We start from the raw sequence: 14,751 nt of genomic DNA, 5'->3' as shown, positions 1-14,751 counted from the left end.
GTTCTTTGCTAGCTAGTCTGTGCTTCGCTGCTTTCTAACCCAATATTACACTGAAATGCAAAGTATTCAGACTTTATTGTGCAGATTTTGGCACATTCATACTATCAAGGCATTTCAGTTTGGAGTTCAGATGTTTGAATTTGCATGCCTTCATGGCCTCCTAGCTGCAGGTCTGAAATCCGACATTTTTATGTTATCTTGATCGACCAAGAAATTTCTTCAAAACGCAGCACGAAAAATCATATCATACCGTAGATGGAAAAATCTCGAAAAGTAGACGAGCTACATTTGAAATTTTTTGCTTATTATGAGTGTCAGGATACTCGATTTCAAGAAGTTATGTTGGAAACCCTTATTTATATTGTCTGAATAATGCACTGGAATTATCGCAATTCTTCTTATCAAATCTGCGAAATTCCTTCTCCATGCGTGAGATGGGATTGTCCGAAGTTTACCATACATAATTAAACCATTTTGTACGAGTTTCGAAGAAGCAATTTCGGTTTTTGTCCACTAGCGGGCTACGATTTCTTATCTTAATACTAGTCATTATGCTTGTATTTCCAAGTAATAAAACTGAAGAGTATCATTTCTTAAATCAATTCTCCAATGTTGAGAATACGTTCAACACCTAAAGCGAAATTTCATCGTAGCAATATGGTATGTGTAGAGAAAGAAAGTCGTTGAAAACATGTCGATTTTGGCTGGAGAAGAGCCAAACGGGTACAGCTATGTCATGCACGAAAGCCGGTGAATATTAGCCGTGCAGGGAAAAGGAAACTTTATCATCATGGCTAGACGGAGCCCGGAGCCAGAATATTCGGATCTAACATTGAACAAGGGATGGAAAATCCACAATGGCTTGTATCGAATACAGCTTCCATCTAGCTTCAGACAGGGTTCTCACCCTACCTTGATATATCGAGATCTAAATTATCGCCAAATACCCATCTCATCCACGTTAATTCTATATAGTGAGGCCTTAATAAGGAACTCCAGACACCTCGGTTTTGCGTCGCGTTCCACCAATTCGATACCTCGAAAAGCTGTCTGGCGTTCTAATCTACGCCATCGCTCCATTTCAGGCATGGTCTGCCCTATCTTCTTTTTCTAACATAGGTATTGCCCTTATAGACTTTTCGGGCTGGATCATCCTCATTCATACGGATTAGGTGACCCGCCCACCGCAACCTATCGAGTCGGATTTTATCCATAAACAGACAGTCGTGGTATCGCTCAAAGATTTCGTCGCTATGTAGGCTTTTTAAGCCTAAATATTAGTCGAGATTCATATTTTAAATAGTTGGGGAAAGCTTTGAAATTTTAATTACATAATAATATTTTGTCAGCAATACTAAACCGAAGCTTATATTTTGTACCTGATTTGAATATAAACTGATTCAAATTCAACGATATGCCATAGAATGGGTCATGAATGCATTACGAAATGTATCCAAACACTTACCCTGGTGGACATATTTCATAGATAAAACCCTGCACTGCAGACTCAGGTCGGGAAAACTCCTTCCATCAACTCACAATGGCTGTGCATTAGGGTTATGATTTTTTAGATTCAAATGCGTGAGGTGGCAAACGATGAACTTTTGTATAAAAAAATAACTTCAATTTTGTAAAGATATAAAAAAAAATCCCGCCCATAACGGTATTTGGAAATTGAAGAATATTTTCCATATATTTTATTTGCTTATGAATATGGTGTACAACAAACTATGTAAATCATTTAAAATTTCTAAAGTACTGTTTATGGATTTCTTAGTCAGATATTTGTCACTTTAGCAAGTGTTAGTCTACCATTCATTTTAAAGCTCGCTCAGCCACCATATTTGAGCGAGGCACATCAAGCACCGTTCTTTTGTCCAGTGAATAGGAAAGCCTTTGGGCAATTTAATTTGATAATAACAGCAGTGTCCGGGTAGCTGAGTGGTTAGAGCACAAGGCTGTCGTACGGAAGGTCGCGGTTCAAATCTCGCTAGTGGCAGTGGGATTTGTATCGTGATTTGACGTCGGATACCAGTCAACTCAGCTGTGAATGAGTACCTGAGTCAAATCAGGGTAATAATCTCGAGCGAGCGCAATGCTGACCATATTGCCTCCTTAGTGTACTGTAGTGTACCGTTACGGTCTTGAATGAAGTGCTCTAACACACTTCAAGGCCCTGATCCAATATGGATTGTTGCGCCAACGATTATTATTAATCAAGTGGCAAGGAGCAAGATCAAGAACGTTCTGTTGACACCCTATAAACAGGCGCTCCTAGACCCTTTCGCCTGAATAGTGTTTGGAGTTTCACAACTACTTCGTTCTTCCTTGCCGTATTAACTGCAATGCACCAATAATAATATTGACACTGCTCCATGCATTGTATTCATTCCACAAGGCTTGCATAAGAATAAAAATGTCGTTAGCTGACCCGTTGTCACAAACCAAAACCCCAAGCTGCAGAGTTCTTTCAGAATTTGTGAGACAAACCACCTGATATTCTTTATTTTTTATTCTCTTTCCATCAAAATCAGAACAAAGCTCCTCATTAGCGACAAGTTCTCTAAACTGGGTCTTTACTTTTTCTGCATCCTTCATAACTCGACGCCAGATCGCTGATTGTGAAGTTGTGAGACGCCTATTTTCCCTTCACTCAAGTTTTGAGAAACTTTCGAAACTTTTCTTGTTGACACACTCACTTTTGATAACAACTGAAATGCCGATTTTGTTGAAGATCTCCTTGCTCATTTTGAAAGATGAATTGTTTTTTTACTTTTTTAGTCATGTAGCTTACACGTCCTTATGATTCAACTTGTTTCCTTCTTTACATAACCAATTTCCGCTCACCTTTGTAATACCAAACAGGTTTTTGAAACTTTTTTCAAACTGTTCGCTTCGTTGCTTCATGTGAGTTCTAAATGATTTTATTAGCTTCCGAATCTTTGCAGAAATTCGTTGCATTGTGAGAGTAGTTAAGTTCAATTTTTCCAAAAGCTTCAACAATTCTTGCGATATCTTACTTATTGTTTCTTCTCGCCCTTTGAGTTTATCATATAAACCTAAAAATCGACCAACGATGCCTCTATATAAAGGCATTTTGCACATAATTTCATTCAAATATTTTTTCATCTCTGGAATCATGGGGCGGAGCTTCGTAGTTGTCTTCGAATATCAAATAAGTAATGACATATGTATAAAATACATTTATACAATTTGATATCAACAACATTATTTCCTGAGCACAAATTCAACAAGTAAAATTGCTAAATTTTTTCGGCACTCACAACCTACAAACATATAAATGGGTATCGTTCTTTACTATTCGCATAGTGAAAAACCCTTGCAAATGAAATAATATGTTGCACGAGAGTTGTTTTTGCAAACGAGCAAAAATAACACCAGAAATGTGCATTCATCAATTGCAAGCGCAGAAAATACAAAATTTGAAAAAAGTGTCAAAAACTCATAATCCTAGTGCGCATGGCGTGAGGCAGCCCAGACGATGAGCAAGACCGACAATCTCTACTCCGCTTGGGGGCGATCCTATCTGGTTTTGAACCTGACTTCAAACTCAAAACCAGTACGAGAATCAGCAAACAAGAATTAGGATGGGACTCAATCAGCACAAATTCCACGATTCAGCAATGATGGCTACGAGAATCCAATCAGCAGCCGATTATATCCACGAATTTTCAGTCCACTTTTCTACATCTCAAAATTCTTTTGTTTTCTCTTCTGCTCCCGTCTAGAGCAACACTTTATTCGCAGATTAGCAAGAACAACCCGTCCAATGAGATTGAACGTTTAATAGGCAAGCGATTTTTCTCTCACTCGACACGCCCACTCACAATCGACCTCAGTGACGGATGCCCCGCGTCAAAACAGAAATCGCCCCTTCCCAATGGCATTTTGCGCCACTGCAATCATACGTTTCGAGCAAAATTTCCCAAGCCACGCAGGAAGAAAGATTAATATTTGCCAATTATTATATTAGTTATCGTTTCCGAAGTCTTTGTATGCTTCAAAAAATTGTTTGATGGATTGAATGAACTAAAAACGCTTTAATAAACGAAATTTGTCAAGCTAACTTTCATACAACGTCTCAAGCAATCCGCTCAAGACACGGATCATTACATAAGGAACCTGTAAACTCTACGTGAGACTTGGCGCATCATCCACGATTACGTATAATCATTGATGCTCTCCGGCTAAGTGTTTACACTCCTCATAGCCAGCAACTGAAATTACCTTTTAATCAACGGGTTAACACGTATTTAGTCTTATCTCAATTTAGTTCTTCATTTCTGAAGCTTTGCATAAAATGAAACGTTGTCGTAAGAAATCTAGTAAAAGTTTGGAGATCTAGAAGCTGCTTTCTCAGAAGCAAATTAATCTAAAAATAAGCATAAGCAAAGGGAAGGGGTCAACAGTATGGAATAAAGTTGCTAAAAATCTTTAACTCTCCCCAGGACTGCATTGACGCAGAAATGCTTATTGACAAACTGTACTTTTTTCTCCCAACATTTCTACCATTCTCGCTGTATTTTGTCGTGCTTTGATGCTTCTACTGCTGTACTTTTACATGTACTTATCCTTGTGAGTAAATGGTTTTTTAAGATAACAAGACTATACCCGCATACTGTGCTCGACGTTAATTTGTAGAAATATAAGCTGAAAATATAATTTTGTTCTGCGTAAACATTTTTGGCCATATCTACGGTCATACCAAAATAACATGACACAATCTTTATGTGATATTAATTATTTCCGTTTTCAGTATTTTTGGAATGAGTCGCTCTAAAAAACTGATTTTATGAGCACTGAATGTGTTAATATTCTTGCCATTCAAACAAGTTACTTTTCACAACTCCTCTGAAGAACACGAACAAGACTCTTTGCATACATTTATGGTGACTGAGCAATTGTAAGGGTAATTGAATTTTTCCAGAAAAGCGATGCCCTTTCCAGTTTACTTGTTAAATAGAAAAATAATTTCATTTACAATTTCAAATCTTTTTGAATGCAGGGCCAGTGCTGTTCATTCGTATTGTCTTTTTTAATATCCTAAAGAGCCATGTGCCTTACGCATTACACCTAGCTAGTCTGTGATTGCTGCGTTCCCGGTAGCACCGCGGGAAGGCACTCTTCAGACTGCTTCGTTTTCAATTAGCCAAAAATGTTGTTGCACCAAGGCCTCTTCACTACTTTTAAGTACCAATGAGACGAGCAACAAGTTTTGCAATATCGCTATATTGAATAACCTCTGGTCGGGTACCGCAGACTATACTATTTCAAATAAGTATCCTGCCGCATAACTCTCCTCTTTATTCATTCTGTATAATCTCGGCTCTAAAATTGACAGCGTTAATGTTTGAAGTAATTAAGATTTGCCTATTCCTAGCGAAAAGAAAACGCAAATCAATCAATCAAATCATAACAATTTTGTTTGGATTACTGCTGTATTCAGAAGTCTGAGTTCGACTTTCCCTCTGATAACTTGATTAACTGAACCACGTTTTCGAAAAATCCTGGTTCGACTTTCCATTAATCATAACTAGATACTGCATCTCAAAGCATTTCTTCATCAAAAATTAACGCTAGTCAACTCCAACCGAAGACTTAATAGTGTTTCATAATTTCAGTTAAGTCGAATATACTTCATTTTCCGATTCTTCACTACTGGATGTCGACCTATCTCCCTCCCGTTAATATTAATAATAATAATAATAATCGTTGGCACAACAATCCATATTAGATCAGGGCCTTGAAGTGTGTTTGAGCTCTTCATTCAAAACCGAAACGGTACACTACAGTATACTGTAGTAGGCAATGTGGTCAGCATTGCGCATTTCCCAATTCATTCCTTCTGAATATTTCTGGATTGGTTTAGGCGTGGCATGGCGTTTCTATGCAGCAAAGTGAGTTTATCATGTTTACCGTCCCATTCTGGCGTTTTTCTTTGAGAACTTGATTCAAATGCATTAGCTGCAGTGGATAACGATCGCCAGTGATGGTCTCAGATGGTTCAAGAAGTTCATAATAGATGACATCCTTCTGATCCCACCAGATGCACAACATCACCTTTGAAGCATGAATATTTTATTTTCGGTGTTGATGGACCCGGTTCACATTTCAGCCCCCAACTTTGTGGCGATCAGGGTTATCATAATAGATCCATTTGTTGTCGCCGTTCAATAAGCATCTCGCACGGCAGTAAACGTCTTTCGTTTGATCTGTCAATATCCAAGACTTTGGACAAATTATCAGGGGTTCAACATGTGTTTTCTTTCAATAATTCTTGTAGTTTAGTATCTTCGAATTTTTTCGGTCCCCCTTTGCGTTCTGCATCATTCACTTCGGAATCATCGAAAGCACTCATCATCATCAACGGCGCCTGTATTATCGTCAGCTTAATGGCTGGTTGAAGTTAGCACTGCAACTATCACAAGTTCTTTCCGGGTTGTTTATGGACCTCTAAAACAGTTCTACGGTATGGATGCGGTACAACTTCAACCTGGAGTTAAATTTGAGGTAGCTTCCTCGTTACAGGTTCCTACATTGCTGCAAAATTTCGTGGTGCTAGGATGAACTTAAAGGGGATTCTGCATCCAATTACTGAAAATTATAGTAATATAATATTATTAAAGCTTTATTTGAAGGGATATCGGTATGGAGGGTATTTCGGAGCCTAGCCACCATATAGTGGCAGCCTCTTGTTTTTTTCCGATTTTACGTTTGGGCAGTTCCTGAGAATCATCATCAACGGCGCAACAATCGGTATCCGGTGTAGGCTTGCCTTAATAAAGAACTTCAGAAATTCCGGTTTTGCGCCCAGGTCCACCAATTCGATATCACTAAAAGCTGTCTGGCGCTCTGACCTACGCCATCGCTTCATCTCAGGCAGGGTTTGCCTCGTCTTCTTTTTCTACCATAGATATTGCCCTTATAGGCTTTCCGAGTTGGATCATCGTCATCCATATGGATTAACTGACCCGCCCACCGTAACCTACCACAACCTGGCGGTCATGGCATCGCTCATAGATTTCGTCGTTATGTAAGCTACGGAATCGTCCATCCTCAAACATTCTTCGGAGGATTCTTCTCTGGAGCGCGGCCAAGAGTTCGCAATTTTTCTTGCTAAGAACCTAAGTCTTCGAGGAATATATGATGACTGGCAAGATCATTGTCTTGTACAGTAAAAGCTTTGATCCTATGGTGAGACGTTTTGACCAGAACAATTTTTGTAAGCTGAAATAGGCTCTGTTGATAGCCAACAATCGTGCGCGGATTTCATCGTCGTAGCTGTTATCGGTTGCGATTTTCGACCCTAGATAGGAGAAATTATCAACGGTCTCAAAGTTGTAGTCTCCTATCTTTACTCTTCCCGTTTGACCAGTGCAATTTGATGTTGTTGGTTGGTTTTCGGTGCTGATGTTGCCCAGGATCTCGCGCCGCCTGCTCGATCTGGATGAAGGCAGTTTGTTCGTCTCGGGTCGTTCTTCCCATGATGTCGATATCGTCAGCATAGGCCAGTCGTTGCGTGGACTTAAAGAGGATCATTCCTCAGAACCAGGTTAAAGAGGACGCATGAAAGGACATCCCCTTGTTGGTGGAGCATGGTCATCGTAAATATTGCTCAATATATAACACGTTTAAGCCACACTTTTCTTTGAGATATAATAATGAAGCATGATTTCCCACAAATGCTGTTTTTTTTTCAAAACGAACGTTGACATTAAAACACGACGAGATAATAAACGATTTTTGCGCTTCAAACGAATGTCAACTACTGTGATCAAAACCTCACACATACACACATACAGCAAAACCTCTTTTACGAGGGTGGCAACTTACCCATAGATTGGATCCTAATATAAAGTCAAATTGTATAATGCAATATCTGCCCAGTTGAATATCCACCTCTTAACGTATCTCTGTTGAATTGGGGTTATCGTAATGTACAATACTACCAAAAGTTGATTTTGATCGAAGGCGGCCTAGGCATGGAAAACTACTTTTGTTTGAGAATAAGTTTTTTTAGTCTTAGGTCTCATCAAATTATTGACGAACTATATCAGTTGGGAACAAATTGCCCATAAACTTTTGGTACGCAAACCATTCAGTTTTCTTCAAAAATTTAAAAAGCAGATGATTTCATTTCGTTTCGGAATCAGATTACTTTCCATGGTCAGTAACATATCGGATGACTTTTTTCATCTTCAGCATTTGGGATGAAGTTCGTGAGCCAAATTAAAAAAGAATTGTTATTAACAATAAATACAGAGCGGACAAACTATCGTTCAATATGTACCAATTGAACGCACATGAAAAATACCAACAAACACTTTATAACATCATAAAAACAGCGTTGACCGTTTGTCCACGTGGAACAATGCTTTTGTGCACATTCCCCTTCGGATCGTAAAAACAACTTTTCAATTTTACAATTCTCTGAGTGCGATTTTCCAGGTTCCATTTATTTAGCAGTTGTGTTGTATTCCATCCCCCCATTGAGATATCCCGTTTTTTCATGTGAGGTATTGGACAAGTTATTAGAGATGTGATTTGAATATAGAGTCAAGTGAAGGGCGAAACCTTTCTTCGATGTTTTCAAAACATATTCAAGTTTAACTTCGATTTTTCCGCACTGGCGATTAAGAGGCGAATTTATCAATAACTTCGAGCTGCTATAAGGTTAAGAGTTATTTGAGATCTTCTTTTCTTGACGGGACTGATTATATAAAAATATTTGTAAAATTAATAATGGTAGACATTTACGAATCTGTGGGTGTAGAAATAATGTAAATTGGCTTTTAATGAGTAAAAAAATCTCAATAGCGTGCGTTGATTTCTTACTAATCTAGTTCTAGTTTGCATGCGGATAAGGGTTGTGATGTAGAGTTGATGGAGTGCATGTTCTTTTCCTGCTAAGCTACTTCTTTGATGTAAAATTAAGGTGTGAGGTGTTTGAATGTCGACAAGTAAAATTCGAAGTTTACTTGACTAATATAATTATTATTCACGGGGATTAGGAAGAAGTAAGAAATGCTGCAGTCTCAGGTAACTTGGATGCCCCTGAAGGTGGCTTTGATGCAATCATGCAATCTATCGTCTGCCGCAATCAAATTGGATGGAGAGAACAGGCTAGACGCCTGTTAGTATTCTCAACTGACGCAGGATTCCATTACGCTGGCGACGGAAAGGTTTGTTTAATTTAAACTTGGTTTTGCGTTACAATGTTCAAATATTTTTATCTCTTTCATGACTACAGCTCGGTGGTGTTATTACTCCAAACGATGGACAATGCCATCTTGACACTCGCGGAATGTATACACATTCAAGTTTACAAGATTATCCAAGCATTTCACAGATTAATATGAAAGTAAAACAGAATTCGATTAATATTATTTTTGCTGTGACATCCACGCAAATTGGCGTTTATGAGAAATTGGCACAACATATTGAAGGATCATCCAGCGCTGTTCTATCGAATGATTCATCGAACGTTGTGGATCTTGTTAGGGAAGAGTATAGTGTAAGTAAATTGTTAAATTGTTTGAATTATGTAGATAGACAAATAACAGGCTTAGCAGAGGTATAAAACTTTTCAATATTGAAGGTTTAATATAATAAATTCTCGCTTAGTGACCTTCGATGTTACTTTGAAAAAAATATGAGTTTCCTAATATTTTAATGAGGATGTGCATATCTAATTTGTTTGAATAACTTGTCTTACGAATTATATAAGTCGAGTGAAAATTATCTGACTTCGGTCGTGCTATTGGCAGGACTACAAGAAAATAGACTATGACATTGGTATGTTTACAGGCATTGTGCGTGCTCAATAAAAAATGTTAGCATGCATATAATAACGAGGAAATGCTAAAAAAGTTTCGATCAATTTACAAATCACACATACGAGAGCCCAGGGAATAATTTAAAATCTGAACTAAAATCCCACATCCATGCTATATGTCATTTTAAATTAAAATTACTGTAAATTTCAATACATCTAAAACAAGTTGCAAATTCGATGTTGACTTTATTCGATGGATGAATAAGAACTTTAAGATTTGGAAGAAATATTTCTTCAAACATAACATTCCTCAACCAGGAAACATAAAAACAACATTTGAAGAGATACGCGTATTGTGTCTCCAGATCTCTTTGAAATCAGCACAAACTTACGACTTGGCTGAAGTTCCTGTAAGGTTCTGCAACTCTCTCTCTCTACGAATTCCACACTATTCGCATTTCACTTCCGTTCTATTGGGGGGGTCAGCTCGTCTTGATCGGGTGCCTCATTTTCCTAGGTAATAAGCTTGAGCTGGATGGAGGCTCTTAAATTGTCATTTAGTGTATAGAGCTATCGCCGACCTTTTGGTCGTTTCCCATCGACTTCAATGTTTACACCAATTATGGCAAGTGAGTTCTTGTCAAGGCGAATTAAAAGTCCAACCATCGAAGATACCTCTCATAATTTTTCCGCGATCAATGCAATCGCAGATGTTCTCGTATATGATCATAGCGTGCTAGTTTAAAAGACAATCTTTGTTTTCATTACCACGAGGCGTCGCTTATTATCTTTTATAGTCGACCAGCATCCAGAACCACAGACGGCGACTGAGTGGACGACACTGCAATAAATTTTGACTTTGGGTCCTTGGTTGATCGTCGATCTCAAAGAACGCAATTTCATCTAAGCTAGGTGATGCGTAGAGAAATTTCATAAGTTAGTGCACCAATAGCAGATAGCATTGATCCGAAATATTTAAATCGGCCAGTTCTGGACAGATCGCTACCACTGACAGTGGTAGTGCCTGTTTCATTGGGGTCGGTCGTCAAAATTTTTTTTTTATTGAGATTCAGTCTCAGACCGTTTTGTATAAGGCGATCATTGGAAGTTGGAGAAGTTGTTCGAAATCAGCTTCGATATGAGACGCTAATAAAACATCATCTGCATAGAGCAGTGTATAAGGTGCTAGACGGATATTCACTCGCTTAAATATCCTGGTCTACCTTTCATATTTTTTAGGATTTAAATTTTCCTTCCTTTGCATGGCTAAATTCCCCCGGCCAGCTTAAATATGTCACTCCCTCGTATTTAATTCTTACAGAGTCTCTGAATTTATGCCTCTGCTTGTAATTTAATGTCCATAGCAGTCAAAATAACCACATTTTCGACCTGCTTTTTACAATCCTTTTTTTACAATTACTTCCTAGTTCCTTACTTCCAGCTTATCTCGAAATTGATGATGAAAAATCATGTTTGTTCTTCGATTCTTCTACCAAGAAATTGTTCCTTACTTTGTTTCCTTCTGTTTTCCTAATCCTCTACGGATTGAGAAATCCTAAGTCTGCACCGTCTTGATATCTGACCGGACCAAAAGGGGGAGGTCCGGTCTGAAATCTTTGATGCGGACTTAGGATCCCCCAATTCTTAAACAAAATGCGAGCTTTGGCGCGGATTTACGTTCAAAATAATTCGCAGCCACGTCTTGTTTTGGGAATTATATAAATGAGCGTTTAATATTTGCGAACCGCTTTGATCACACTGCTTCCAAGGCAGCATCTGTCGAGTTCCCTCTGCTCTGGTATGAAATCGTAAAGCCATCTTCGCTTATTTTGGATATGTTTTTCCAAACAGATGTATGGGGAGTCCTATGTATGTTGTTTTCCCATAGATTTAAACGAATTAGTCAGTGTGTGGCTTTCTTTGCAGCGCCCTGGATATACATATATATTCACAGGGTAGAAATTCAGTAATGCATTTAAAGCTGCGTCAGACGTACAGACATACAGTTCTTTGCAGTGCGGCTAATTTACAGTGAAAACTCTCTTGTTTCACCTTAACCCATCACATACTAAACAGGCAAACTTCGATCTAATGATAGCAACAAACATATATGAATTACCATTAAGTTCGCAACTAAGTTCTCGACGTTTTTTGATAAAAATACAACTTTATTGTGAAAAAAATAGTTACGTAGAAATCGTTAAAAATGTTGTCCATCGCTAGCCCCAACTTTTCTCCATCACAGAGTGTATCGACTCAATCACATCAATCAAAGTCGATAACGTTCCCCAGCCATATGTCGTTCGGTTTCAACCGCTCCTAATAAATAAAACGGACCTGGTCCCAGCAAAGGCAGTTCGCAGTGTGCATATTCGACGGAGCCGACGACCTAGAAACATGACCGAGCAGTCCCTATGACTTTTTCACCACTTTCCATCACCCGTCACGATGTGATGAAAAAAATCTTTCCTTTTTTACCGCTAAAGCAGTTGTTTACAGATGAAAAAAACGACGCTCAACGTCTCTTGGCTTCAAGTTCCTTACTATCGAATGATTTCAAACGCTTACAATTGCTTGGAAATGGCCTATCGGGTAACTCCTAATACCGAATCAAGCTCTTCCTGCGTTTGGCATGGATCCTCATCGAGCAACTCCTTCAATTTCGCGTCTTCGCGTTTTTGGTCTTCTTTCACGTAGACAATATTCAACATCGAAATCCTCACCAGCGAAAGAACCAATTACGGTATGTTGTTTCGTTAGAGCAGCATTTCCGTAAACTTTTTTTAACTCTCGATGAGCTTCAGTCGCCCTTTTCTTTGAATGAAATAAGAAAAGTAACACTCCTCGAAAATGAGGATTATTTGGCACAAAATCAGACATTTTCGCATAACGTCACAATAAAATCACTAACGTGTCAAAGCGGGTTGTTTGCCAAATGTCTCACCTTGGTTCATGACGTTTTAGATATGTCAAAATCGACCAACACTGACTGCTGGAGTCATCTGTTGACAAACAGCGAGAACTTAATTGCGCAACTAATTTATGAATGCAAGTCCCCATGTCGAGGCAAAGGTCCGCCTGCATAATCCACTTTCAGTGTGACAGTTCGTTTCATTTTTACCTGTAAATGTTTGTTCTAAAGAAGCTTCTTATCTAGAATAACTCCCAGAAATTTCACTCCTTCGAGATTTCGGCCAACAGCTAGCACAGGCACGTGTGGATTTGCAAATTTTGTAGTTCGTATAATCGTTAGTTGATCAATACACTCCAGAGATGTAGCCATAGCATACTCCCTTGGAGGCAGTGTTTCTTTGCTTTCGTTGCCAGGTAAGATACACTTAATAAAACTTTCGTTGTTCCCATGCTCTCTGGCGGTATAACAAAGTTCTTGGAAAGGGGGAGTCAAAGTCCGCTTCAAAGTTCACGAGCACCTCCATCCGAGTTGCGTCTTCTATCTTTAAAACCAAAGAATGAAGGGCGGATTCAAAGAACTTTCTACACTGGTAAGCATATTGGTTTTTATTTAGTGGGTGCGATGAAGGCTCCCTACCTGAGCCTGGTCAAGGAGATCGCCTGTAACAAGACCCGATCGCAAAAGCTGCGTATAGGATTATGCCCCTGGCCTACGCAGGAGACCATGCCGCCAGATTCAGTATATCATACAATTTACTTTGGCGAAGTGCAGAGAGGAGGGAGAAACCCTCAAGCACTTGCTGTGTTATTGTCCAGCTGAAGTTAGATCTAGACTTAGGACATTAAAGGGATCTCTAGTGGCAAAAAAATGCTATGGGCTGACTGACGATCTGAACCGATTCGATTCTGCTCCGCTTGCTCTTTTAACAGCAGCCATGGTCTTAGAAGTTTGCAAACTTCATCAAAAACCGCACATCACAGCGCTAATTGGTCCTCCCGGAGCAATCACTGTTACCTACCCACCTACTTGCAAAACGAACTTTTATTGCCGCATACGGTCTACTTAAATTTTGTAACAATTGGATGAACTGCTCTGTACCATCCGAAATACAATACCATGTGCAATTTTACAATGAGTTGAATTCCTATTTCAACTTCGTCTTTATATTTCAGAAAATCTCATCATCTGTTGAAATGAAAGACAATGCAACCAGCGCTCTCAAGATAACATATTATTCGGCTTGCAAGAACGGAGGTAATCTCGTACAAACTAGCAAATGTGATGGATTGAAGGTCGGTGACCTTGTCAACTTTACCGCTGAAATCGTTGTCACGTCATGTCCACAAAACCCAGCAGATTGGTTCCAGACATTCCAGATATATCCAGTCGGTTTGAATGAAAGTTTAATAGTTGATCTGGAGATGTTGTGCAGTTGTCCTTGCGAAAGGCCAGGCCATAAACTATATGAAGAGCATTCGCCTAAATGTTCCAACTTCGGTTCATACAAGTGTGGTATTTGTGAATGTGATGAAACCCACTTCGGACGAAAGTGTGAATGTTCGTAAGTGTTTGAAACTTTTTTCTTAATGTCATTGAATTATTTTATTAAAATACAAATTTCAGCTCTGACGTCGGTCCTGGAGATAATCGTGATTTTGGTTGTCGTCCTGATAACACAACAGACATAGATTGCAACGGACGTGGTAACTGTATTTGCGGTGTATGCGAATGTGAAAAACGTCCAAATCCAGAGGAGGCTATCACGGGACCATATTGTGAATGTGATAATTTCTCATGCGATCGACACAATCAATTGTTGTGCTCTGGACCAGACCATGGACGATGTGAATGCGGAGAGTGTAAATGTAATGAGGGTTGGATTGGTTCCGCTTGTGATTGTAGAGCATCAAATGACACTTGCATGCCACCGAATGGAGGAGAGATCTGTTCGGGACATGGAACCTGTGAATGTGGTGTATGCAAGTAAGTAGAAATATTTCATTGAATTAAAGATGTGGCTAAGAAACTATCAGCAAACAGA

General features: G+C 39.0%; 1 protein-coding gene across 4 annotated transcripts in view; it reads left to right on the top strand.

Annotated features, from left to right (window-relative positions):
- LOC119656668 (integrin beta-PS) overlaps positions 1–14,751 on the top strand; it is a 39,830-nt gene that overhangs the window by 16,928 nt on the left and 8,151 nt on the right. For all 4 annotated transcript variants that reach the window (XM_038063149.1, XM_038063146.1, XM_038063148.1 and 1 more), the window contains exons 5-8: positions 9,033–9,203; positions 9,272–9,535; positions 13,883–14,271; positions 14,334–14,693. In XM_038063149.1, the coding sequence (XP_037919077.1) occupies positions 9,033–9,203; positions 9,272–9,535; positions 13,883–14,271; positions 14,334–14,693 (1,184 nt within the window). The remainder of the gene's footprint in view (positions 1–9,032; positions 9,204–9,271; positions 9,536–13,882; positions 14,272–14,333; positions 14,694–14,751) is intronic.

Source organism: Hermetia illucens, chromosome 5, assembly GCF_905115235.1.
Source record: "Hermetia illucens chromosome 5, iHerIll2.2.curated.20191125, whole genome shotgun sequence".
In the NCBI taxonomy this organism is placed as follows: domain Eukaryota; kingdom Metazoa; phylum Arthropoda; class Insecta; order Diptera; family Stratiomyidae; genus Hermetia; species Hermetia illucens.
The sequence above is the reverse complement of the archived record's forward strand: the minus strand, read 5'-3'. Positions and strand labels throughout refer to the sequence as shown.